This window comes from Trachurus japonicus, chromosome 24 (assembly GCF_045865225.1).
Source record: "Trachurus japonicus isolate A0001 chromosome 24, Traja_1.0".
NCBI classification, from domain to species: domain Eukaryota; kingdom Metazoa; phylum Chordata; class Actinopteri; order Carangiformes; family Carangidae; genus Trachurus; species Trachurus japonicus.
In genome coordinates, this window is record NC_140930.1 from 7,721,843 (window position 1) to 7,746,649 (window position 24,807).

Here is a 24,807-nt window from a genome sequence, read left to right on the forward strand (position 1 = left end):
TTGGGATATTGAGTAACAAAGTCTAATCTGCAGCTCATTTAACTTTAGGTTTAATCGGGGGGAGCAGCTGTTTCCTCATTGCATGGGTTTAACCAAAAAAAATTTTTTAATTAGCCAAATCTTGCCAGAAACACCACATGGGAGTAGTTATATCTGTTACTGGAGCTGACAGCGAAGAGACTCCTGAAGCAAGTCAACAAACTCTCTGTGAGGATAATTCCTGTTGAAGTGTGTAGCAGGACGATCTGACTACTAATGAGGTGAGATTCACATCACTGGTAGATATTTTTGCTCACTTTGGGTTTTTCTGTTGACGTACTGTATCATTCTGTACTATCTGTAACAAATAACTGTGTGAAAGTTTCAAGTTTTTGCTTCGAGGCAGTTAGTTTTTTTTTTGTTCCTGTTTGAGATTCACGATAAATGTCGCAGGAACAAATAGATGCAAGAAAAACGAGGAATAAAATTCACTAATTCAAAATGAGAGACATCCAGAGATCTGCACACAAGGGTCATCTGGCAGGAACAAAAAAGCTAAAGAAAACAACATAATAATTCATATTTTCTTTAGCCTTTACCAGTCACATTAAAGCCAGAGGGCATGTGGCAGATTATCAGACACTGACAGCAGCAAAGGAAAAAAAGAAAGAAAAGTAATATGCCAGCAGGGATGAAATCAAATTGTTATGCAATAACTGCTACAAAACTGAGGATTGTTTTGGAAATCCCCCAGGAACTGTCCACCAAACTGGTCAAACCGAGCAAGACCCTGAGGCGGGAAAAACATCTCCACAGTACAAAAATAAAAATAACGACAAGGAGAAAAGGCCCACGGAAAACAAAACAAAAAAAGTGAAATAGGAAAAAAAACAACAACTATGGCAATCAGAGAGAAAAGGGGAAAAAGACAGAGCGTCCCATTAGTGTAACGACTTCCCCACAACCTTTTGTAATTAAGTCAGACCACTAACATTATGTGAAGTGTTCGCTCTCTTCCCCCTCTTTGTTTATTTTCAGGGAGAATTGATCGAAAAATCACTACAAAGTGCAAAAAAAAAGAAGTTTAAAACCAGTTTAACTTCACCAAATTAGCTTTTTTCAAAATAAACCATTTTTGTTTTTTCTAAATTCCCAATCCACATCTCTCTCTCTCGGAGCCTGGCTACTGTGAACTATGGGCCTCATTCACCAATATCTTCTTGAGTATTTTCTTTAATCCTTTCCTCCTGTCGTTTTTTAAGAAAACTCTACATCAGATTCATGAAGGTGTTCTTAGACCGCAGAAATGTTCGCAGCTGTCTTCTTAAATTGAGAGCGTGTGCCAGACTGTGTTCAGACCCTCAGGCGTGTGCCATCATAAATATCTATTGTCATATATGACCAGTGCTTTTGGATGGTGTGGTTCCCAATAAACATAATTTATGTGAATTTAGTTTTTAGTGTTTTTGAGGAGACCGCAGTGCTTCGTAAAATAACCAAAATAATTATTAACCTACATCAACAGTAGCTCCATCTGGTATCAATCTCTGTTCTGGAGACACTGGTACAGTTGTCTCTTTTTAACTTCATATAACTTATAGTATTTATTTATAGTAATTTCATGTCATTTTTATTTTTCAAGCTTTATTCTCTTTTGTCTGTGTTCTGTGTCTAATGTTGTGTTTGAAATAAAGATATATATATTAAAAACATCATAAATAATTAAAAAAAAATGATTCTAATTCAAATCGTATGTAATATACAAGTGCAGAACAGAAGAAAACAAACAAAAATCATGTTTTGCACAAGTGTTTGATCTCAAATATGTGTAAGTTTGCTCTTGAGTGTGTGTAGATTTTGTTCTTAGCCAAGAACAAACGATCTTGGTAGAAACTGCCTAAGTATAAGTAAAGTATAAGACAAATTTGTTTTTGAGAACGCTTTGTGAATGAGGCCCAATCGGTTTGAAGCAGAAATGACAGACGTTGCCGGTGCTGTAACAAAAAGGCGACGTTTAAACGGTCTGTTAATCCTCAGGAAGACATTTAGATTCATGGCAGCTGCCTCCTCTTCCTCCTCCTCCTCCTCCTCCTCTTCCTCCCACAGGATTACAGTGCACAAATGTCAGAGATGGATGAGAAAACACACATGAAGCAGCAACACTTGACATTTACCGTGGGGCTGCGGTCGGTCTGCTGACTACACTGTTCTTTAAAACCATCTGACCTTTAAGCTTCTTGGTTTTTAAAAAGAGGAGCGGCTCCCATTTTTTAAATTTATTTATTTATCTTTTTTTTCTTTCTTTCTCCGCAGCTTGTAAATGCAGGAGATCGACAAGTTTGACTCTTTCAACAGTTTAAAGACTACAGGTCCAGCTCTGCTCTCAGACTGAGACGTTTAAAACTTTTGCTGCATTCATAAAAGATATTTTCTTTCCTAACCTGGAGGAACTTTTTTTTTTTAATGCAGAAGAGGAATGAAAGTAAAATTGAGGTGAAGAAAAAGTAAAGAAACACACAGAGAGATAAGGGGAGCTACCTAAACGACTCCAGTATCTCACTAATTCATGTCAAAAACTCTTTTACATCTATAAAGACTGGCTTTAGGCAAAACCTCACAAGGCTGCACAGAGGGATTACTGGCTCCGGGAAGTCACAGGAAACTCAACGTTGTGGAACTAAAATAAATAAGAAGAAGAGGAAAAAGAAGAAAAAAGGAAATACCAAACAGAGGTGAAGTAATAACTCAGTTTTCCCTCTCAGTTTTGGACAAGAAAGTACATGAGGATTGCTTCACAGCCCCAAAACAAATGTTTTTTTTATACTTTTGGGTTTTTCTCTCCAACAGGCTGAACTGCAGGGATTACAGTGGGAAACGACGACAGCAGTGAGTGATGACCTAGATGAACTACTGCCCTACTTCATATCGCACAGCAGACAGAAGAATACAAACTTCCTACTTTTTCTCTTTAATGTGAAAATTTTGCTTCTCTCGTTGTTAAAATTATGGGCTATAGGACACATTTTCAAAAGGTAAATGTCCATGTGTAGTGTGATTATAAATCAGCTCCAGGTTCTTTATTAATACTGTGGAAGAATCAAAGCCTCAGTCCACAGAGAAATGCACACAGCCTGTATTCAGAAACGACTAAAGCTCCATAAAAAGTCTGAAAGAGGAGATAAAAAACTACACTTAGATGCTTTTTTGGTGCTTTAAACAACGAATATATACTCTTATGGATCCACACTTCAAATAAAACACTGGAGAAGTGTAAAATATGGTAACTTTAGTGCATCTAAAAGTTAAATCCTAATTACTTGGCTTTCTTTTTCTTTTTCTTTTTCTTTTTCAAGGACATGCACCTCTAAATATGAGCACAGCATATCCTGCTGGTTCTGCTGCTTTAGAGATGGTAAACAGGTCAAGAGCAAAGCAGAAAGAAAAAGTCAAGTCACTCCATCTCCACTTATTAACTATTCAAAACACCTATTCCAGTCTGTGTGTGAATACGAAACTACACCACCATCAAACACACACACACACACACATACTCAGACACACACACACCTTCTCGAGGGACTGGATGTGTTGCTTCTGCCTCTCGTCCAGCGCCTGGCTCTGGCCGTGCAGCGCCTCCCGCTCCTCCTCCATCCTCAGCACCTTGTCCTTCAGCCGGCTGCGCTCGTTGTCCAGGTCCCTGATGGCCGCCTCCTGAGTCATCTGGGTGGCCTGCAGGCTGCTGATCTGACCTATGGCGGGACGGGACGGAGCAGAGCGTGAGGAGCGTTTCAAACAAGAGGAACGGTCCCATCTGAATAATACTACTGTCGCTCAACACGCTGAAGTGTTGTCAGCAAATCTCTATTCATAACTCGGTTCCTGGATTCACATTGAGAAACTGGTGTTGTGTTAAAGCATTTCCTGCAGGGAGGGGAGGGGCAGCTTGATTTGTTTTGCCGTAACTAATCACTAGTAAGTGACATATCCATCACCTTGATGTGATTTGCACCCCATACGGAGGCTGCAGCAGAAGTTGTTTGGAACAGTTAACTTGATATTTCAGAACAATCAGAGACGGTTTAGTATCTGAGTTTACAGCTGCGTCAATCACGTCTGTAGCTACTTACATTTTCTGGTTGGTTTTCTGTTGCCATGGAGTTTGGTAACTAGATATCTAAGCAGTGAGATGATGTTGTTATTTTAAAGGCTCTAATTGGTTGATTGCTTCTCCAGCCAATGGAAACAGCCATCAAATTTAAACCTTTTCTTGTTTGCTCTTAAAGGGATAGTTCAACTTTTTGGCAAATTGGCCCATTGCCATAATCCCTATAGTCTTAGGGGTAGTTTCGATACCTTTAATTGTCAGTGCAAGCTATTTTTAGAACGGCGCAAGCTGCTCAGAGCTACGCTACGGAGGCTAATGGGATTTCTTGGTTTCCCTCATCAAACTCATCAAATACACAATCCAACAACTCCACAACGCTCTGGTGGACGAGTTATGACCTGCACATTCACCACGCTATGAGATAATAACAGAACGTTACCAGACAGAGTTGTTTTAGAGGTAAATGCAGAGACTACTTGATGAAAAACTGCCCCCAACGGGAACGTGCATCAGTGGTTTTGCATGAATTTACCTCTAAAACAACTCTGTCTGGTAATGTTCTGTTATTATCTCATACAGTAATGTGGTGAATGTGCAGGTCACAGAGAGGGGTCAAAATGAAATAAATTAAATTGTCCAATAAATACAATGGTTGAAAGCGCAAAAATAACACAATACACAATTCAACAAACCAAAAGGAACCAAAAAAAACAAAAAAAAACAACCTTTGCTCCATCTGAAGCTGAATGAAACAGGAACCAGTGATCTGTGCTCTTGGTACAGTAACTGCCTCTGTCGTCGCTGCGTTCACCCTCTTCTCCCGCTCTCTGACATGCGAGCAGCTCCAGTGGAGAGAGATGAAGCGTCATGGGAGCTAATGGGCCGAGCCCTAATTCTGCACTAAAGTCGCTGCCGCCGCTCACACACTCCGGGCTGTAATGTTTATGCAGTGTTGTTGTTGTACTGACAGAGAGACATCAGCAGAGATCTAACATGCAACACACACACACACACATGCACACACACTTTAAACTGAGCATAATTGATGTGAGAAGAGTTCCCTCCTCTCAGGGACTCAGATCCCATTAGACAGTACAGTACAGTACAGCGATATGCCATTAGAGAGCTACGGACCATGATGCCTCAGACGAGCTGTTAGTGGATCTGTTTGATGTGTTTGCACGACAAACTCATGAGGGCAGCGGCAACCGGTGCAAGACAAGCCTTCACCGAGGAGGGGGATGTTTAACTACAAGGAGGAAGCGTGCGAGGGTCTTACTGGCTTTGAGCAGGATTTCCGTCGCCTGCTGCTGAACCCGGTCTCGGGCCGCCTCCAGTTCACACTCGGCTTCCTTCTGACGGATCTCCACGATCTCCGAGTTCTGGGTCACCTCGTCCAGCTGCTTTGTTAAGTCCTGGAGAAGAGAATTGAGTCAGCACAGATAGTGTAGAGCCGAGGAGGAGATGAAAAGAAAAGAAAAGAAAAGAAAAGTCTGTTCGCCCCCCGGCAGGCAGCCACATCTGACTCCAACAACTAAGCCAAGGAAAGTAATAACATGTATAATTTACTCAGTGTTTAAGTTTGAGTCACGCACACTGAACAGATTGATGCATTTCGCTGTCACTCAAACTGTCAATAGCTGTGATCCTTCAGAGCTGAAACTGAGCGGCCGACCTCTCGTTAAGTGCTGTTATTGTCTGTTTTAATCAATATTTTTGTACCTAAACAATGAGACAATGTGAAAGAGGTTCCTCCTCTTCTTGAACCCACAGGGAGTTATCGCCCGGATCTCGGCTGGCCTCGGCTTTATGGAGCTTTACAGGGAGTTTCAGCTCATTGTTTAGCTGTCAGCTCCACGACTTTAGTGTTCAGCCTCAGCAGGCAGCACTGGGGGAAAAACAACCCACTATACAGTACTCTACCTGCACAGCAGCAAACAGCAGACACACACTGTTAGAGACGAGCTGCTGAACATAGAGGAGCATTTAACAGCTCAAGAGTTATATATATATATATATTTATATGCATGTGTATATATATATAAATATATATACTTTCCTCAGGATTTGGAGGATTCCAAAAAAACAGAGTTAAGAGAAGAGCAAATATTGGATTTACATTTGCCGTTTGGCCGGAAATATGACTGCTGCAAATAAAGGATAATTTTGCCCCATACTTTCTGGAACTATAAATCATCAACTGTTTGCTGAGCAGATTGCTCTAGCAATAAAGAAAAGTACATATTCCAGCCCCCAAGTGTCCAAAATAACAGGAGGAGGAGCTGATGAAAACGCTGCGTGTTGCATTTACTGGTCATGCTACTTTTTGTAAACTGCAGGATTCATACTCTGGGTTTTAAATTAATTTTTTAAGCTATTGAAATGGTTTGAGTGTGGAAAAAAACATAGATTTTACTGATCTATCATATTTGACACATTTTTAAATTGCATTTTGATTCAAATATTCAAATTATAATGTACAACAAAGCAATAAATTGAGAATTTAAAAGGCTCTGCATGATTAGACTGGGACAGAAAGGGTTAATGTTATGAGAAGAAGTGCAGGAGTTGAGATGTGCATATGAAAACACACAGTATACAGATGAAATGAGGGGGAAACATCCACATGCTCCTGATAATTCATATTTAAATATTGATATATTTAACTTGAGATTTAAAAAAAATAAAATAAATAAATAAATCAAAGTGGTGCTATATGTTTACGTAGCTGTAAACACTGAAGGCAACAGTCAGTGTCTCAGACGACCGGCGTGAGGCATATCGGTATCAAGACTACTAATAATGATCAAGTATGTAAATGCTGACTGCTGCTCAGTTAATAAGAGCTGGTCTGCAGGGAGGGATTTGACACACACACACACACACACACACACACACACACACACTGGAAGTACTCATGAGAGGCAATTTCACATCTTTCAATCCCATCAAACGGTCTGCCTCAAACTTAATTACTGCTGCTACGGCTAAGACAATGAAATCTCAGTATGATAATAACCACCGAGGAGTCACACACAAATTAGACTTGATGTGTGTGTATTTGTGTGTTACAGTGTGTATTAAGTAGACGTGACGGCTGATGATGATGATTGGCTGGTGGCAGGTCGGCAGCTGCACACGGTGACCGCTGGGTTCAGATAAGAAACTACGACAGCGTGATGGTTAAAGTGTCCATTAGGCGTCTTTATGAGGACAGTTACAGGTGAAGTGAGGACAGAGGACAGGGAGCTGAGGGGAGAGTATTTTAGAAAAGCAAGTATATTTTTCAATTATCACTTTTTCATGAGCTTGTTAACGAGAAAGTGTCGCGTTGATCTGAGCCAAGACGAGTTCTTCATGCGCTTCCTGTGGGGTTTTAATGTGGACAATACTTCAGTGAAAGTGTTTTATTGAATTGGTCCCTGGGTTTTCTTTTATCTGCTGGTTTGGCTTCACTTTTACTAAAAAAACAGGATTACAAAGTGTTGTTAAAGTTTGCACTGAGATTTGGGGGATGAACCTTAATGACCTTCCCTCAAGATAAGGGCTCTGGACGAGGCCCAGAAAATGATCCGCCCTTTGTTCAGGGAGTTTGTATTTCTCACTGGATGTGTGTTTTTGTTGTAGTGGATTTCTTCTTTACTGTTTGTTTAGAATCAATTTGATGCTCTGTTTTTGTGAGTGTGTGAAGCATTGTGCTGCTGTTTGGGATTCGTTTGGCTGTCGCTAACTGCACAACTATCTAATAAAAGTTAAATCAAGCTCAACCTTCATGTTACTCTTTTAAAAACATATGTATTTTACTTTCACTGATGCATTTGATCAGTCATTTTTCACTCAAAGGGAAGAGAATGGTGATTTAAAGGGGAACTATGCAGGATTTTTAGCTTAATTATGCTACATTTTTACCTTCATTAACCAGCTTCAGAGTAATTGTGATGGTTTAATAACTTGTTCCAGGGAGAATGGAGGCTTTCTGCCTTCAACGTATCGTGTCTTGGCTGAAAAACAACTTTGCAAGATCATCTCTGCCACCCGCCACTGTCCCAGCTCTCGTCTCTGTGCACAGTGACACAAATGCGCCCCGTAACCCATAATTTCCTGTTTATGACAGATTAAACCTCACAAATATACCGGTACACATAGTAACATTGTATATGATATATAACGTTATCTACCGCTCTATTGATTGATTTCTCTGTGGCTTCATTGTAAACAAATGCACATGGCCGGGAGGAGGGTTAGCGAAACAGTGGAAAAGCGAGCAGACTTACATAGTTCCCCTTTAAGCAGGGACTACTGTATTTTCAGATGCGGATTAATACACATATCGACATACATATCGACAAAGGCAAGAAAACAAAACGTCATTCAGTGTAAATGTGTAGCTCATTAATGTATTTCCATCAACACCTGAGCTCTGTGCTGCAGAATTAGAGGCATCAGTCTCAGTTGGATCAAATAATGTTGTATTTATGTTACGTTTATTTTTAGAGCTGGTGTCAGACGCGCAGTTGCTAAGGTCTGAGAATGTAAAATACTGTGTGTCATTGGGGTTTCCTGCAACTATGGTGTGCGTGTGTGTGTGAGAGCGAGAGAAGATGGGTAAAAACAGCTTACAGTAATAAACTGTGTTTTAAATTATCTCTACTAACAGAAGAATGCCACTCCAGCTGACATTTAGTCATTACCTCAAACACACACACTCTCACTCACTCGTACTCACACTGCCTCACTCCTGTCAATCATCCTTATTGGACGTGGCTGAGTCCAGCGCTGCCATTTAAATATAAAAAGCCTCCTGAAAACTGTGCTTTGGATGATTTATTGTTTTATCTCACTAAAAGCTTCTGTCACCGAGGTCCAGATAGGTTTTTTTTTTTTTACCTGAGAGTGAAGTATTTAGTCCAAAGACGGTGACGGCAGCAATTCAACATCGCTTCAGTGAAAGTAAGTATCTCACTTGGGGGATTATTTGTAATTTTTTGGCATGGCACATTCCCACAGAAGCCTGCGAAGAGTCGGCCATTAATTTACGTCTCTGCCGCGTTTTTTTTTTCTGAGTGATCGTTTTGCTTTTTTCTCGTTTCTCTTTGGAGGACTTTCACATAGAAAAAAAAAAAAAATCATAAAGCTAAACAGAGAAGACTGGAACAGGAAGCGTGGCGTCGGCGTCCTGATGACACCTTCCACGAGTGCTTTACACTGGTGTTAAGTTGATATTTGATGTTGCTATTTCTACCCATGAAATGTGCCAGTATAGTAATTACGCCTTCTGAGACCAGGGGACGTTTTGATTTGGTTTAACATTTTAATTTCCCAGTGTGAAAAAAAAAGAAAAAGAAAAAGAAAAAGAAAAGCCAGTCTAAAAATATCACAGGCAAAACTTGAACCCATATTGGAAACCAAATGATTTACTAACTTATAGGCGAAAGCTGTGTGCTGCTGTCACGAAGCAAACATTAAAGCATCTGCTGCGAGCTTGTTAAATTAGGGTTAAATTAAAAATCTATTATCTCTCAACAGGAGGATGAAGGATTAAGAGATATGTTCATGGACCGGGGGGCTGCCATTAGGAGATTACTGTGATATTACGCTGACATTATAATGCATCGAGCTCTGTGTTGTTTGACAGATGAAAACTGTCAAAGATCAGATCGTTTGCCTTCTCTCTCGTATCTCGTCTTCGTAATCAAATGAGAGAATCTAAGAGGAGCTGTCAGGTCTGTTTCCAGCCCCTTCCTCTCGCGGCTCTGTTGTCGTTTTCTTTATCTGGGTTACGCTTAATTGCTCTGATAACTAATGGAAATATTAACTCTAGGCACACCACAGCCACCGCTGACCTTGATCATATTCTCTGTAACGCTGAGAGAAGAGAAGAGAGGATGGGATGGGGTGGGATGGGATGGTGGTAGGGGTGGGGGGGATTCTGTCATCTGTGTAATCAGTGGTAATTTCACAGAAACTGCAGAGCATATCACAACAACAAAACAGACCCACTTAACCGATTCCCCTAGAGCACATGTCAACTTTATTTTCAACGGTGGATTAATCATGTGAGTCTACTCCAAAGACATTACTCAACTCGGAAAGTACCATTTCAAAACAAGTGCTAAGGATGGAGAAAAAAAAACATAGCTATTTTTTTTTCACATGTCACATAAAATGCACACGACTTCCTCAGTGAGCTCCTATAGGAAGGTTTTTTGATATATAGACCATGACCTCACTGACACTGATAAAGCCTCGGTGGCTAAATGTTATTTTTAAAAGCTCCCATTTTTCACACTTCTCCTGTTGTCGCATGAGAAAATCAGTTTGAGGCTTTTAGTGTCCAAAAAACAAAACAAAAACAACATCTTCTCCTCTCTCAGCTGCTCTCTGGAGCTGCAGTAACAACAGGTCGGTGTCAGCCAGTCAGAGGAGAGGAGGCTGACTGTTTACTGAGCGATCTAATAAAAATAGAGAAGACCTCAAAATAAAAGACTCAGAGAAACCAAAATCCTGCAAAGTGTTGGATGGTGGTAGGTCCAGGTGGGCGGGGCTTTTAGTGGCTGCTTTGTTGTGACATCACAAAGTCACAGGAAGTCCTGACGGCTCGTTTTAAAGGCTCCATTTCTGGTGTGTACATTTTGATACTTTCTCAATATTGATTTAAAACATAGAGCTGCTTTTTATTTTTAATCACATCACTCATGGACATCTGTCTTTGTATAATATGGGACCTTTAATATATCTTATCTGTCTTTACAAAACTCTGTAAAAAACTCCCAACAGATCCGAAAACTGCTCACACAAAGTGTCTGAAGTGTCTTAAAGGCAAAGAGACGCTGTCACTGGCTGAAATAATAAAGTGTTTGTGGACAGACCCTCAGACAATCGCTCCTCAGGAAAAATGTGGTGGTGCAATAGTGAATGTGAGTCCATGCAATGTAAGACTGTGATTGCATGGACCAAAAATGATTTCATGTGAATTCTTAGAAAAGGTTGTTAGCGAGGACTCTAACTCGGCTGAAACATGGACTTCGTGGCCTAAGCAGCTGCTGGAGAGATAAAGGCAAACATCTAGACAGAGTCTGTCAGCGTGGCAATTTAGAGCCAGTCCACCATGTCATTTTTCCTCTGTGATGAACTCAGACGTTTGCTATTCGGGGGATATGGGACTTTCTTCTCTTTCTTTCAAGTCTTTTTTTTTTTCCATCAACTTACTGGAAAGGCAGTTTTTAAAAGTGTCTACACTCCGCTGGCCCGGTACGTGAAAATATAAGATGGATAGGAAGTGTGTGAGTGTGGAGGGGCAGCATTATGCCTCGCAGCGGGGGAGGCCTGTTCCTGTTCGCAGATTCATTAGAAGAGGAGGAGGAAGAAGAAGATGAAGATGATGTGAATTCGCCCGGGACGACGAGATTTCAAAACGTTTCAGCAGGAGAATCTGAGTCTCCGGTGGCTGAGCTCTGAGTTCAGGCAGAGGCTGAGCTGACACACACACACAGACACACACACAGTAACAGTTGGTGTGTCTGTTGCTAACTATCTTATCGCTACAGTTTGAGCACGGGTTGTTTGAGGCTATTGAACATCCTGCACAGCTGGTCCGGAGGTTAAAAGATAACTTCCTGTTCGTAGATGGCTTAAAAAAAAAGATCCAACTCTATAGACAGTAAAATGAAAAGTTCATATGTAAATTTAAAGTGGAATATGAAGCGGGTTGAGCATTTATGAAAGTTACTAGTGTATTTCCTTGGATATATAAAGTGACACTGATTGATTTGCATCTTTTAACTCAATGAAATGAATGTCTAGACTTTCCAGTTCTGGAAAAAAAAAGAAAAAAAAAGAAATCCCACTCCAACACACTAGAGCAGCACTCTGCCATCTCTTAAACCCACACGTTTGCTGAGTTTCAAGTGATCCCTGTCTGGATGTTTAATGTTTGGATGGTGGTTTTTATTCTGAACTAGAGTCAGACTCAGGGGCCGGACAAGTGACAGATGAATGTGCTTCAGGCAATTTAATCTGTGAGGAGTAGCATCAACGCAGGGATAAACACACTTTATCTTTTCTCACTCTTCCTTTGTTTAATCCTTGTATCAATATCTCCATTTTATCATCTATTAAACAAAGGACAGATTTTCTGGGCTGTCTGAATCTCCCAATCAGATTTAAGATCATTTAGCAATTTATTTAGTATTGCATCTCTGTGTCTGGAGAGTGACTTTTACTGTAAGTTTTGAGTATGCAACATCTGCTGATTTTATTTTTGGTTTCACTTGACTATAGGGTCTTTGTTTTTCTAATTGGGTTAATATTTATATTAATACATTTGTGCTTTGAGTTTGTTATGCTATTTTTTGGAAACACTTTCTGGCATCACTGAAATTTTAAATAGCTTTAAATGTGGAGCTAATGGGAAGAAATAAGAAATAAGGTTAGGCATATTCAAGCTTAATAGCTTCAGCCTACTACGTTTTGATCTATTAAATAATATGTTTTATGTTATGAATGAATGAATGAATGAATTCCTGACTGTACTATATAGTATGCACATGATTGAAACTAAACTAAACTAAAGTGAAGATGAGAGCATGTCTCACCTTGATGGAGCTCTCGGAGGTGGTGAGCGACGCCTGGAGCTTGTGGGACTTCTCCCGGTTTTCCCGGGCTTCGTCCGTGACCCTGGCCAGCTCGGCCCTCAGCTTGCCGAGCGTCTTCTGAAGCGCCGCCTCCTGAGTCTGAAACTCCCGCCGCAGCTCGGCCTCGGTGCGTTTCCACGCCAGCAGGTTGTCGGCGGTCAGCTGCTGGGTCCTCTTCATGGCCTCCAGCTCGCGCTCGTAGAAGGCCTGAGCCTGCAGGCGGGAAAAGGAAGAAAAACCTGGTGTGAAACTAAACCCAAAGTGTTTAATTCAAGTATGAAACAAAGAGTAACAAGGTCTGGAGGCAGCGCGGTGCTTTGTTCTACGCTCTCCTCTGCTTCTTCTTAATGGAAATCTGAATTGCAATTTGAAAAGCTTTCTCATCTCATGCTTCAAAACAATCGATGCAAATCAAAGTTGAAGCCAAAAGCAGTTGGCTGACGGTCTTCACTGTCTGCTCAAACCCAAAGTGTGGTATTTAAATCGTGCCCTTCTGCTTTGGCCATGCACGAGTCTGCAGATCACAGCCTCGCTTTCTGCAAGGTCGACATAACAGCTGCATGTAATTCTCTGCTCCTCTTTTTCTTTTTTTTAAAATTCTTATTCAAGGATGTTTAGCAGAGCGACAGCAGCACCTTGGAGTAGAGTTAACTGGAGGAGCTCCAGCTGAGATACTGTGTGTTTAAAGTGGAATAGCATGGTCTGAAAACACATGTGCACCTTCTGAGTCAGTAAACATGAGTAACCATGTAGAGGTTCATGATAAAATAATAACCTTGCTGTCTTTGGTGTAGTGGAAAATATACTTACAGAAATACAAAAATACAAGGATATGAGCAGATGTTTATCTAACTCTATCATCGTGCATCAATTCAGTTCATATATACAGGTACATCTCAATACATTAGAATATCATGGAAAAGTCAATTTCTGGTAGTTCAAGTCAAAAAGCCCCGACTAAGTTTTGAGTTCACATAGATGGACATACTGTTCAGAAGGCCAACATTTCCATATTAAAAATGCTTTATTTAAATTGGGCTTTTGTGACAGTCAGTTTTTTCATTATTACAATGAAGAGAAATTCAATAAAAAAGCCTTGAAATGTTTCATTCTGTGTGGAATGGATCAATATAATGTTTTAGTTTCACTTTTTAAATTGCATAACTGACATAAATAAACGTTTCCATGATCAATCAATCAATCAATTTGTTTATTTCGGGCATGTCAATTTAAATAATCACCATCACACTTCATCTTAGTTCAAATAATACAATACACATGGCCGAAAGGGAAAGCGGGAGAAGCAAAAGCTTATCTAGTCCCGCCCCCATTACCCACACAATACAATCTTTTTCATAATCAGATCATATCATAATCTTTTTCTTTTGTTTTTGCTTTTTTACATTTTGATATAACATTCTTTTACTTATGACATTTGACATAACATGTTACAGCAATAGGTAGTATGCAGATCATATCATAATATTTTCGTTTGTTTTTTCTTTTTTACATTTTGATATAGCATTCTTTTACTTATGACATTTTGACATAACATGTTACAGCAGTAGGTAGCACATAGAGCTGCAGTCTAGCTCTGATATTCTAATTTATTGAGATGCACCTGTAGATTCTCTTGATGCTCTATAGCTGTTTAGACCATTAAGTTGATGTCATTACTTAGACACTGGTTCTCCACTGTACGAGTGTGTGTGGTTACCTTGCTGAGTTTGGCCTCGTACTCCTCCACCAGCCTCTTCTTGTCCTGTTTGAGCTCCTCCACCCGCTCCGACAGAGAGTCCACCTGTGATAAATCAGCGTGACACGTGAAGCGAGGCTGTGAGTGATGTAACGCTCACGGCGGTCTCATGTGATACCAACTCTGACCTGAGCAGACGCAGCAGGTTAATTCTCTTCCCTGTTGCACAAAGGGTTAATAACTCAGTAATCACAGCTGGCCCACTTTCCTCCTCCTCCTCCTCCTTGTTGTTGTTGCTCTATCTGGCTTTCAGGAACTGCTCTACTTTTTCTTTTTTTTTTTTCTGGTGCGTTTACCTCAGCCTTGTGGAGCTGTCCCAGTTTCTCCTGGTCTTTACTGTAGTTGGCGTTCTGGCTCTGGTGGCTGCGCAGGAGCTCCTGGATCTCCTGCCGGTGCTGCGCCTTCAGCTCCTCCAGCGCCGCCCGCTTCTCCTGCTCGAACTGGGACTGGGCCTGGCTGAAGGTGCGCAGCTTCTCCTCGAAGGACCGCCGCATCTCCTCCACCTCCCTGGACATCGACACCACTCGCTGCGTGTGCTGCCGGAGAAGACAAGGAGGAGGTGGGGGGGAGGAGGAGGTGGATAAAAGGCCCGAGCTAAGAGGAGGGATTGATTTATGGGTTTGTCGGCTTCTTAAACAGTGGGTGGACTTTTTTAAACGCTCCAAGCCAGGTGGTGGTGGTGATGTCCCGGCTCGGGGGAATCTGACCTTCTGGCTGCCAACCTGTCGATGCTACATTAGCCCTGAATACCAGAATACACAGAAAGCAGCCATTTGAACAGTGAACCACACACACAACACTATATCGAGATTCACTATTCTTTATTTATTATTATTATAGTAGAATCTGTTGTGTGTTTTATGTGATTGCTTGGCCAGAAACTTTCTCCAGCTCAACACCGACAAATTGGAACTCCGCATCATTGGTGCTGACAGTGCTGTCTCCGAGGTGAACTATTGTGTTCCCTTCAACCATTGCTACGCCCCAACCTCGGTGTCATCTTTCATCAGTACATGAATCTTGACAAACACATCAATCATCTATCCTGGACCTGCGTTTTCACCTTCGAAACATCGCTAAGCTCAGAACTACGGTTTCTACATCTGAACTGGAAATGATGATCACGCCTTGCCTTGATTGATTGATGACCATTGACCATCTCACCAGGTCCCATAAATCACAACACATCCCCCCTATTCTGTTTTCTCTACACTGGCTCCCGGTTTATTTTAGGATTCATTTTAAATTACTGGTTTTAACTCATCAGGCCATTCATGGACTAGCCCCCCACTTACATTGCTGAACTTCTGAACCCACACACCACATCTAGACCGCTTCATTCCTCAAACCGAGACCTACTTGCTGTCCCCCGCACAAGGCTTACTGTATAACCAAGGGTAACAGGGCTTTTCAATCAGTGGCTCCATAGGCTTTGAACTGGCCTGCCTCCTCAGCTGAGAGCTGCTTCAGCTTCATTTCAACATTCAAAAAACAGCTAAAAACACACCTGTTTGATTAATTTTGTTGTAACTGTTTTTTTATTTCTGATTGATCTGTGTCTGTCAATGTCTCATTGAATTGTGGCTATGCTTGCAGTTTACTCTGTAAAGCACCTTGTGACTGTTGTCTGTGAAAGATGCTATATAAATAAACTTTCTTCTTCTTCTTTATTTTCTGGTCGTTTAATTAATAAGTCACTCATAGGACGATGCAACTACTGCTACCTTGCACATGTTTTAACCGTTGATTTGTTATTTGCACATTGTCAGTTGGTTTTTTTTGCCGCTGGACTATATTGATATTGATACTTGACATTTGGCACTATTTTTAGTCAGAATTGTGTTGTGTTTTTTTTGTTTGTGCGTATTTCTCTCCTTCTTTTCTCCAACTGTATCACAACGGCGCTGCAACTGGAACCAGAATTTCCTGAGGCGACTTCCCAAAGGGATCAATAAAGTTTTTATCTATCTTATCTATCTATCTAAGTTATAGGTCAGTGGCCAAACATAACAACAACAACAGTGACCGTTATACTGTATATCACATTGATGCGGCACGTCGGGACAAATCAGAGCCTACTGGTACCAAATATTCAGAGCTGACTCATCAGGTGGTCTGCGGGGCAAATAATAATCATCTCCAGATTTACATACAAACTCACATCTCTCATTTAATTTGCCTGCACGGTTTTGTAATTAGCATTTGATTAAGTACGGCAGCAGATAATTACACATTCACTACTTGGTGCAATTTGTACCTGAACACAAGCTCAAAGGTTTCGTCTGAATGGGGAATTTTGTGCAACATGAAACTCTCTCCAACGTTGTAATTAAACTATTCAGAGATGAAGTTACAGACGTGAACCTCAGCTGGAGTTCAGGTAGGAGGACTTCCTGTCTCTGAGCTCCCGCGGCTCCCTCTCGTCTCCTGTAGCCAATCACGTGTGTGAGCTGTCAAACTTTATCTGCTCTGGAGGAAGTTTCTTTATTCCGTGATGATCCACTTCCTGTCCCCCTCCGTTCACACTAAACTCCACGTCACTGCATCAAACCTGCGGGAGCTTCAGCCTCTTATTCCAGACCTGCTGTGAGGGAATCTCAGGGTAACGTTTCAGTTTTGACAAACAGATCGACCCGAGCTTTATCTTTTGGCTAACGTTAATCTCTCCTTCACTCAGAATTTATCTCAAAAAGGCACTTGAGGCTTTTAGAAGCTTGATTATTGTAATGCTCTTTATGTTGGAGTCAAGCAGTCGTCCCCTTCCAACCGCTGCTGCTCGCCCTCTAACTAACACACCGAGATGCAAACTCATTTTCCCCAGTCCTCTAGTCTGAGTACAGATATTAAGCTTTTAATGTTTGTTTTTAAAGCCATTAACGGCTTTGCCCTGCCCTGATATGAGACGGTAAATTTCCATCAACATCACAGAGCTCTGCAGGCGTCTACAGACAGTCGGGTGATTGTGCTTTTGCTGTGGCTGCTCCTAAACTTTAGGGCACTTTACACCTGATTTACAGGTTATTTATCAAGTGAAGACTCATCTATTGAACTTTTAAAGGGATAGTTCAACATTTTGGCAAATTGGCCCACTGCCATAATCGCTATAGTCATAGCAGTAGGTTTGTTACCTTTAATTGTCAGTGCAAGCTATTTTTGGAATGGCGGAGCAGAGCTGCGAGCTGCTCAGAGCTACGCTACGGAGGCTAATGGGATTTCTTGGTTTCCGCTCTGGTGAACAAGTTGTGACCTGCACATTCATCACTCTATGAGATAATAACAGAACGTTACGAGATGGAGTTGTTTTTGTGGTAAATTCATGCAAAACCACTGATGTGTGTTGCCTTCAGGGACAGTTTTTCAGCAAGCAGTTTCTGTATTTACCTCTAAAACAACTCTGTCTGGTTACGTTCTGTTATTATCTCATAGCGTGGTGAATGTGCAGGTCACAACTTGTCCACCAGAGCGTTTTGGAGTTGTTGGATTGTGTATGTGATGAGTTTGATGAGGGAAAGAAATCCCATTAGCCTCCGTAGCGTAGCTCTGAGCAGCTCACGACTCTGCCCTGCCGTTCTAAAAATAGTTCGCACCGACAAATAAAGGTAACGAACCTACTGGTATTATGGCAATGGGCCAATTAGCCAAAATATTGAACTATCCCTTTAACACCTGTCTTCTTTTATTTTCATCTCTTATCTTTTATTCTATCCCACAGGTCACCATTTTACATGTTGTGAGGTGATAGAATATAAACAAATGTTGATTGACGGACAGATTGATATCAAGGTCAGTCGCACCATCAGTTATTGAATCTCTATGACAACGCCGTGTAGGTTTTTTATTCCCATCAGTGTCACTCAATCATCCATAGAGTTGTTTTCCTGTCACTTCCCTTGCACCTCACATCCTCCACCTTCTGTAGATACTGTATAAATCAATCTATATATAATGTCATCCAACTGTCTCATCTGTCATCTGCTGCATCGATCTCTAACAGCGTCCACGCTCACATGACGGGAAAAGGTCACACACTGGCCGCCTTATACACTGTAAGTGCACATACTGTACTGTGTGTTGTCCTGATGAATAATAGACGCAGCAGAGGCAGGACTCTTCTGAATCACAACAGGGGCTATTTCTGAAACTTTGTGGCCACGTCTCCATCAGTGTGACAAGAAGACGTACTGTAGCTATTGTTAGCACAGTTAACACACTGTCCACCTCATATGGATAATAAGCTGGAGGCTGTATATCAATGTGAGGTGTCCTAATTCTAAAGGGCACATACCAGCCAACAGACACACTGTATTTTTACAGTGCAAATGCTATAATAAACAAAATGCGCATACACAGACCTGTTGAGTGAAGTAGTTTAAAGGGATAGTTCAACATTTTGGCAAATTGGCCCATTGCCATAATCCCGAGGTAAATGCAGAGACTGCTTGCCGAAAAACTGCCCCCGACGGGAACGCCCATCAGCGGTTTTGCATGAATTTACCTCTAAAACAACTCTGTCTGGTAACGTTCTGTTATTATCTCATAGCGTGGTGAATGTGCAGGTCACAACTTGTCCACCAGAGCGTTGTGGAGTTGTTGGATTGTGTATTTGATGAGGAAAACCAAGAAATCCCATTAGCCTCCGTAGCGTAGCTCTGAGCAGCTCGCAGCTCTGCTCCGCCGTTCTAAAAATAGCTTGCACCGACAAATAAAGCTAACAAACCTACTCCTAAAACTATGGGGGTTATAGAAATGGGCCAATTTACCAAAATGTTGAACTATCCCTTTAAGCTTCATACAGACCGTTTTAAAATGTATCATCTATAACTTTATGCCTTTTGGAGATCATTTCATCTTCCACTTGCTGAACTGTTCACATTAACAGACATTTTGACCAGAGGCGCCCAAACTTTTGCATGTCATAGGTGCAGTGAACAGCTAGCAGACATAAAAAAAAAAAAAGGAAAAGCATTCAAAGAGTGTATAAGAAGCATTGAAATCCAATTGTTGCAACCACCTGAGGAGCTGTTGGACACAGTCTGGTCTGTGTTCCCTCTGTGCTGTGGTGGGATGAGTTACCAGACTCCACTCGCTCAGCAAAATCCCTCCCTGTCCTCAAAAAACCTACTCTACTCATCTAATGTGCCCCTTCTCTCTCTCTTTATATTCTCTGGCTCAATCTAAATATCTGGCTCAATAAAATAACTAAATGTAGGACTGTCACAATCAGGACATTTTAGTTGACGATCAATTGGCACACAAATAACTGCAATTAACAATAAAATTGTCTTTTTCTGATCATTTTATGCCACTAAATAGTATAAGGCTAAACATATTAATACATACACCTTATGAATATGAATAGATGCTCATCGAAATTAGATATTAAGCGCCTTGAAATAAACAGTTTGTGGCGCAACGAAAATAGTGATGGAAATATGACATTTCTGTTGGTTTCATCCAGCTGTTTTTATACAGATGAATGGAAACAGTTTTAATCATTATGCAAAATAATTGTGGTCATCTCAAATAATTGCAGTCAGGCATTTATGTAATAATTGTGACAGGCATAAGTAAATGTAATAATATCTTATCATTTACCTCGTGTCATATGCAGGGCTTCTCCTCTATCTACTTTGCTTTGCTATTTCTCTCGCGCTTCATCTGTAAAATGAATTTAAAAAGCTTAGAAAAGGTGGAAGAGCATCTGTTTCTTTAAAGCCTGTAGGTACAGTAATAGTGTATTTGCGTCTGCCCTGTAACTGCGTCAGTCAACAACCTGGAGGTAGCCACTTACATGGCCGACCCGCTGTGATGATGGCTGTTGAAGCCGCTGTGAAATTGCACTGAAAGTGTCAGTTGTTTTGTTCTGTTTCATGAACCTAAAGCAACAGGGAAAAAAAAGAAAGAAAGAAAAAGCAGCAGCAGCCGGAATCTGAACACATGAGGTCATGCAGAAAGCTGTCAACCAGCTGCAGCAGCTCAACTGTTGCTGATGTAACTTGAAGGGATAGTTCAACATTTTGGCAAATTGGCCCATTTGCATAATCCCTATAGTTTGAGGAGTAGGTTCGTTACCTTTAATAGTCGGTGCAAGCTATTTTTAGAACGGCGGAGCAGAGCCGTGAGCTGCTCAGAGCTACGCTACGGAGGCTAATGGGATTTCTTGGTTTCCCTCATCAAACTCTTCAAATACACAATCCAACAACTCCAAAACGCTCTGGTGGACAAGTTGTGACCTGCACATTCACCACGCTATGAGATAATAACGGCATGTTACGAGACAGAGTTGTTTTAGAGGTAAATTCATGCAAAACCGCTGATGTGCGGTGCCTGTCGAGGGCAGTTATTCAGCAAGCAGTCTCTGTATTTGCCTCTAAAACAACTCTGTTGAACTATCCCTTTAACTATTGGGACAAACAAGTTCTTCTTTTATTATTTTGTGTACACAGGGTTGACACTGATTTGCATGTAGATTTAAATCATATTTTTGAAGCATGTGTGTATCTAGCTGCAGATAAAAGTGTTAAATCCAGATCATGGGCCCTGAAGGATTCTCGATCACTACTACTACAACTACCACTACTACTACTACTACTACTACACAACAAGTCACATGACCAAATGAGAGAGGTGTTGTTGACAGCGCGCCTCTCCATCCTCGCAGCAGGACGGACAAACAGACATTAGTAGCGATTACCTGCAGCTGTGACTGCAGCGTCCTGCAGGGCACATCTGTCGATTACCAGAGACACACACAGAGACAGCGCATCACGTCACACACCACACGCCGACCGTCTGTCTGTCTGTCTGTCTACCTGAGCCTCGGTGCAGAGCTGCATGTCCTCCACCCGCTGACGGTAGCTCTCGAACTCGGCCAGCGCCTGCCTCTTCATCCTCTCGTGCAGCTCCATGGACTCCTCCAGAGACTGGATCCGCCTCTTCAGGTCCATCTCATCGCTGATCTTGCTCTTGTACTGGAACATAGGTGTCAGGATTTATTTATTTTATGCATGTGTTTGGAATAATATTTAATCTGCATCTGCAACCTTAGAATTAATGAGCCACACTGAAGCTGAAGTAATGTCTGAGGAAATCTACATAATAACCTTATGCCACCATTTTTAAAAAATATCCTCCAATGTCAAACCAATCTTGATTCACATATTTAGATATTTTAACAAACAAGCCCACAGAGAGAACAGACATTATATAACAAAAAGGGAAATAAAGGTATAAAAGTCTCCTTGGTGATTTCAGCTTTAATTAAAGCTGCATTTTTGATGGACTGGCTGACGTGCTCAGACTTCAGATGTGGCCGTGATTTAGCTCATTATGGAAAGCAAATTAAAAGATTAAATGGCTACATTAAATTCAGCTGAATTCACCACATTGCATTCAAAGCACAGCGGTAAACCTTCCCCTGGTAGACGACGTTAGGAAGGAGTGTAGCATGGAAATGTCAGTATACTGTATATGAGCCCGGCTGTTAAAGGTTAGCGGCGAGGCTGTCAGGGAAGCAAGTCATTCTCATTAGCAGTGATGACATATAGATCTAAATTATTAATATTCATCTGTTTAAATATTGACGAGTTTGTTTTGAACGTGATCTTTCAGCTCTGTAGCTATATACAGTCGTGCATCAGCTGCTGTTACCCACAGAGGAGTCATGTGTGTTAGCTTTAGAGTGTATGATATAGATAGTAGATACGCTTTAAATAATCACACCTGTGCCAAAAAGTGTCAAGTCTACGATGTGCATATTCATTGATTTAACCACAAATTGTTATTTATATCTTCTGATCTGTCAGTCACTCCAGAGGTGATAATGCGCTGCACTAATTCTCCCCAGGAAGCAGAAATTGATTGCATTACATATTTAAATTAATATTCATTTACACCCACAAAACTGCTTTCTCTGCTCACTTCAAATGTCTGTCAAGTCAGCTCCCCTTCCACCCGGACAGCTGCACCGAAGGAGAAGAAAAGTAAACTTTCCTGACTCTCCTCATCAAAGTGGAGGCAACGCTCTCGCTCACAGAGCATCGGCGGCTTTGAATATCAAAAGTGAGACAGCAGGGTCGTAGCGATAAAAAATAAATGCAGAGAAAGGATAACCGAAGAGGGGAAATAAGAGAAAAAATAAAACATATGAACCTGTAATATCTTCTCTCGGGTCTCGGAGAGGATCTGCTGCACTTCCTCTTCGTGGGCCTCCTTCAGGGTGGCGATGGCCGCCTCGTGTTCATCGTTTTTTGTGTTGAGTGCATAGATAACCTGCAACAGAGGAGGAGGAGAATGTACAGTATGAAAACCTGTGGGCAGCGCTGGGTAAAACTGATTCAGACATTAAAACAGACACTAGAAATGAAATGAAACAGTAAAACATTATAATGTTCAGGTAAAGTGAGAAAAACAGGAAGATAAAAGGACGGCGCCGGTGTTGATGTGATTTTTTTTTCTTTTGAGACGAGCTGCCAACACTCGGTACATTGTCTTTGTAGAAAAACTTCTCACACCGAGTTTATAGCATCATAAACACAAAGTTATCTCATACTTTCTGGTACTTGAAGTTCTTCCCCAGACACATTTTAAACTATATAAAAATCCTCTGCTGTGTTTAATATTTAGTTTAACATGGTTGTCCAACATAAAAAGTGAAGAGAAGTGGGGCTATAAGCACAACTATACTCATTGCCTTATGCCCAACAAGGTCAACAATGGAGCCTATGACGATAATTAGCATCAATATTAGCATTGGAGACTCAGCCACATGTCTGAGCCTCAGTCAGACCCAGACTCAAGAGTTTTGAAGAGTTTGTTGGGACCAAAATTGGCGACAAAAACACGTGTGAGAAGAGTTAGCATCAGTTATTGGATTGTGGTTGTGCTAATAATGCTCTAGGTGAAAAAGCACTGGTCAGTGTGGTCAGCAGTAATGGCAATAATGGCGTTAAAAAATATTACTCCTCCACACGGAGCAATGCTGAGTGAGTTGGTTAGTTCCAGATAAACTGGAGGTTAGGGGGGCGAGTCTAAGTAATTAGATATATTTCAGCATTTTATAAAAAAGTAACGCAATGGTTAGTTGTTAGTAATGTGCTCAACATTGGTGGTCAGTGTTAGAGGAAACATGTTTGAGACTCACATCCAGCTCAGGAATCTGTTGTGTCCAGAATCAGAGGCTAACACATGTAGCTATCAGAGCAATTAGCATAGTTAGCATCTTCTATTGTTTATGTTACTTGTGAAATTGCAACTACTGTAGCAGCGGCTGACACTGTGTTAGCGGTTGTCTAATGCAAACTCTCCTCTACGTAGTGATGAGATGCCAGGTTTATTTTGCAGGTTGATATTATTGGTTCTCAAATTCTACAACATGAACCTGTTTTTATGGATGGAAATGTGCACCCATGGTGTTGAAAACTTATTTCGCTCATATTTGTTGTAACATCCAAATGAAACATGGACATGTTGAGGTTAAACGGTTTATTTTCATCATAGGAGGTCTTTGTGATCAAGTTATAGAAAACTAATAGCAGGGAAATTTAATATATGGCTGAATGTGACCAGAGAAAATAACATTTCACTGCAGCTTTCCGTTTCAGCGTTGCTGTGGGCAATGCAATTTCTACCAAGAGACCATCATCTACCCGGTATGTAGGCAAACCCTTGTCAAAGCTTACATTAATCTTTTATTACATTATATATTTCCCTCAAATCAGCTTACAGATCAGCTATAATGAAGACGTGAGGCGGGCACAGAAATGCAAATGACTGTATTACTGTGTACGGCCGCGTATTCCAGTCCAGGGCCTTGATGTTTCTAGTATTAGCCGAGAAGCATCAGTGATGCCCCACAGTCATAAATTAGAAATCGGTTGATGCCGTGTATTGCTCGGGATAAAAATAACACAAGCAAACTGTTGTGCATGAGGTTGACCTTTTAAATCCGTCCCAAAAATACATGCAGCCATCCAGAGAGCTGTAATCTGACAGCACAGCGATCCCCTGCTCACAGGCAGAGAGAGGGAGAAATGGGTTTTACATTTCCACATGAAGAACCATGAGAGACTCTTCCCCATGCCTCTCCCTCTCTCTGCCGTGAGAAACAAAGCTCTGTGTTGCCTCTTTGAAACCCCCCATCCTCCCCCACCCCCCCAGTCAATAATTCAGCACATTGAACTGTGCCATGGTGCTAAACAGCCTTTGTTTACTTTGGACCAAAGTCCGTCAACTGTATTAGAAGACGGGGAGCAGGGAGGAGAGGCGAGAAAAACGATGGCAAAAAGCTTTCCCTTTGAAACAATGACATCCACTTTTTTATGGCTTGCCATGCC

The 24,807-nt window shown here is 41.3% G+C and overlaps 1 protein-coding gene across 2 annotated transcripts in view; it reads right to left on the bottom strand.

Moving 5' to 3' along the window:
• The window catches only part of fam184ab (family with sequence similarity 184 member Ab), a 162,151-nt gene that overhangs the window by 77,603 nt on the left and 59,741 nt on the right, over positions 1 to 24,807 (bottom strand). For both annotated transcript variants that reach the window (XM_085770340.1, XM_085770341.1), the window contains 7 exons: positions 22,625 to 22,744; positions 21,286 to 21,444; positions 14,770 to 15,009; positions 14,435 to 14,518; positions 12,679 to 12,930; positions 5,364 to 5,499; positions 3,547 to 3,728 (listed from right to left, as the gene is read on the bottom strand). In XM_085770340.1, coding sequence (XP_085626466.1) covers positions 3,547 to 3,728; positions 5,364 to 5,499; positions 12,679 to 12,930; positions 14,435 to 14,518; positions 14,770 to 15,009; positions 21,286 to 21,444; positions 22,625 to 22,744 — 1,173 coding nt within the window. The remainder of the gene's footprint in view (positions 1 to 3,546; positions 3,729 to 5,363; positions 5,500 to 12,678; positions 12,931 to 14,434; positions 14,519 to 14,769; positions 15,010 to 21,285; positions 21,445 to 22,624; positions 22,745 to 24,807) is intronic.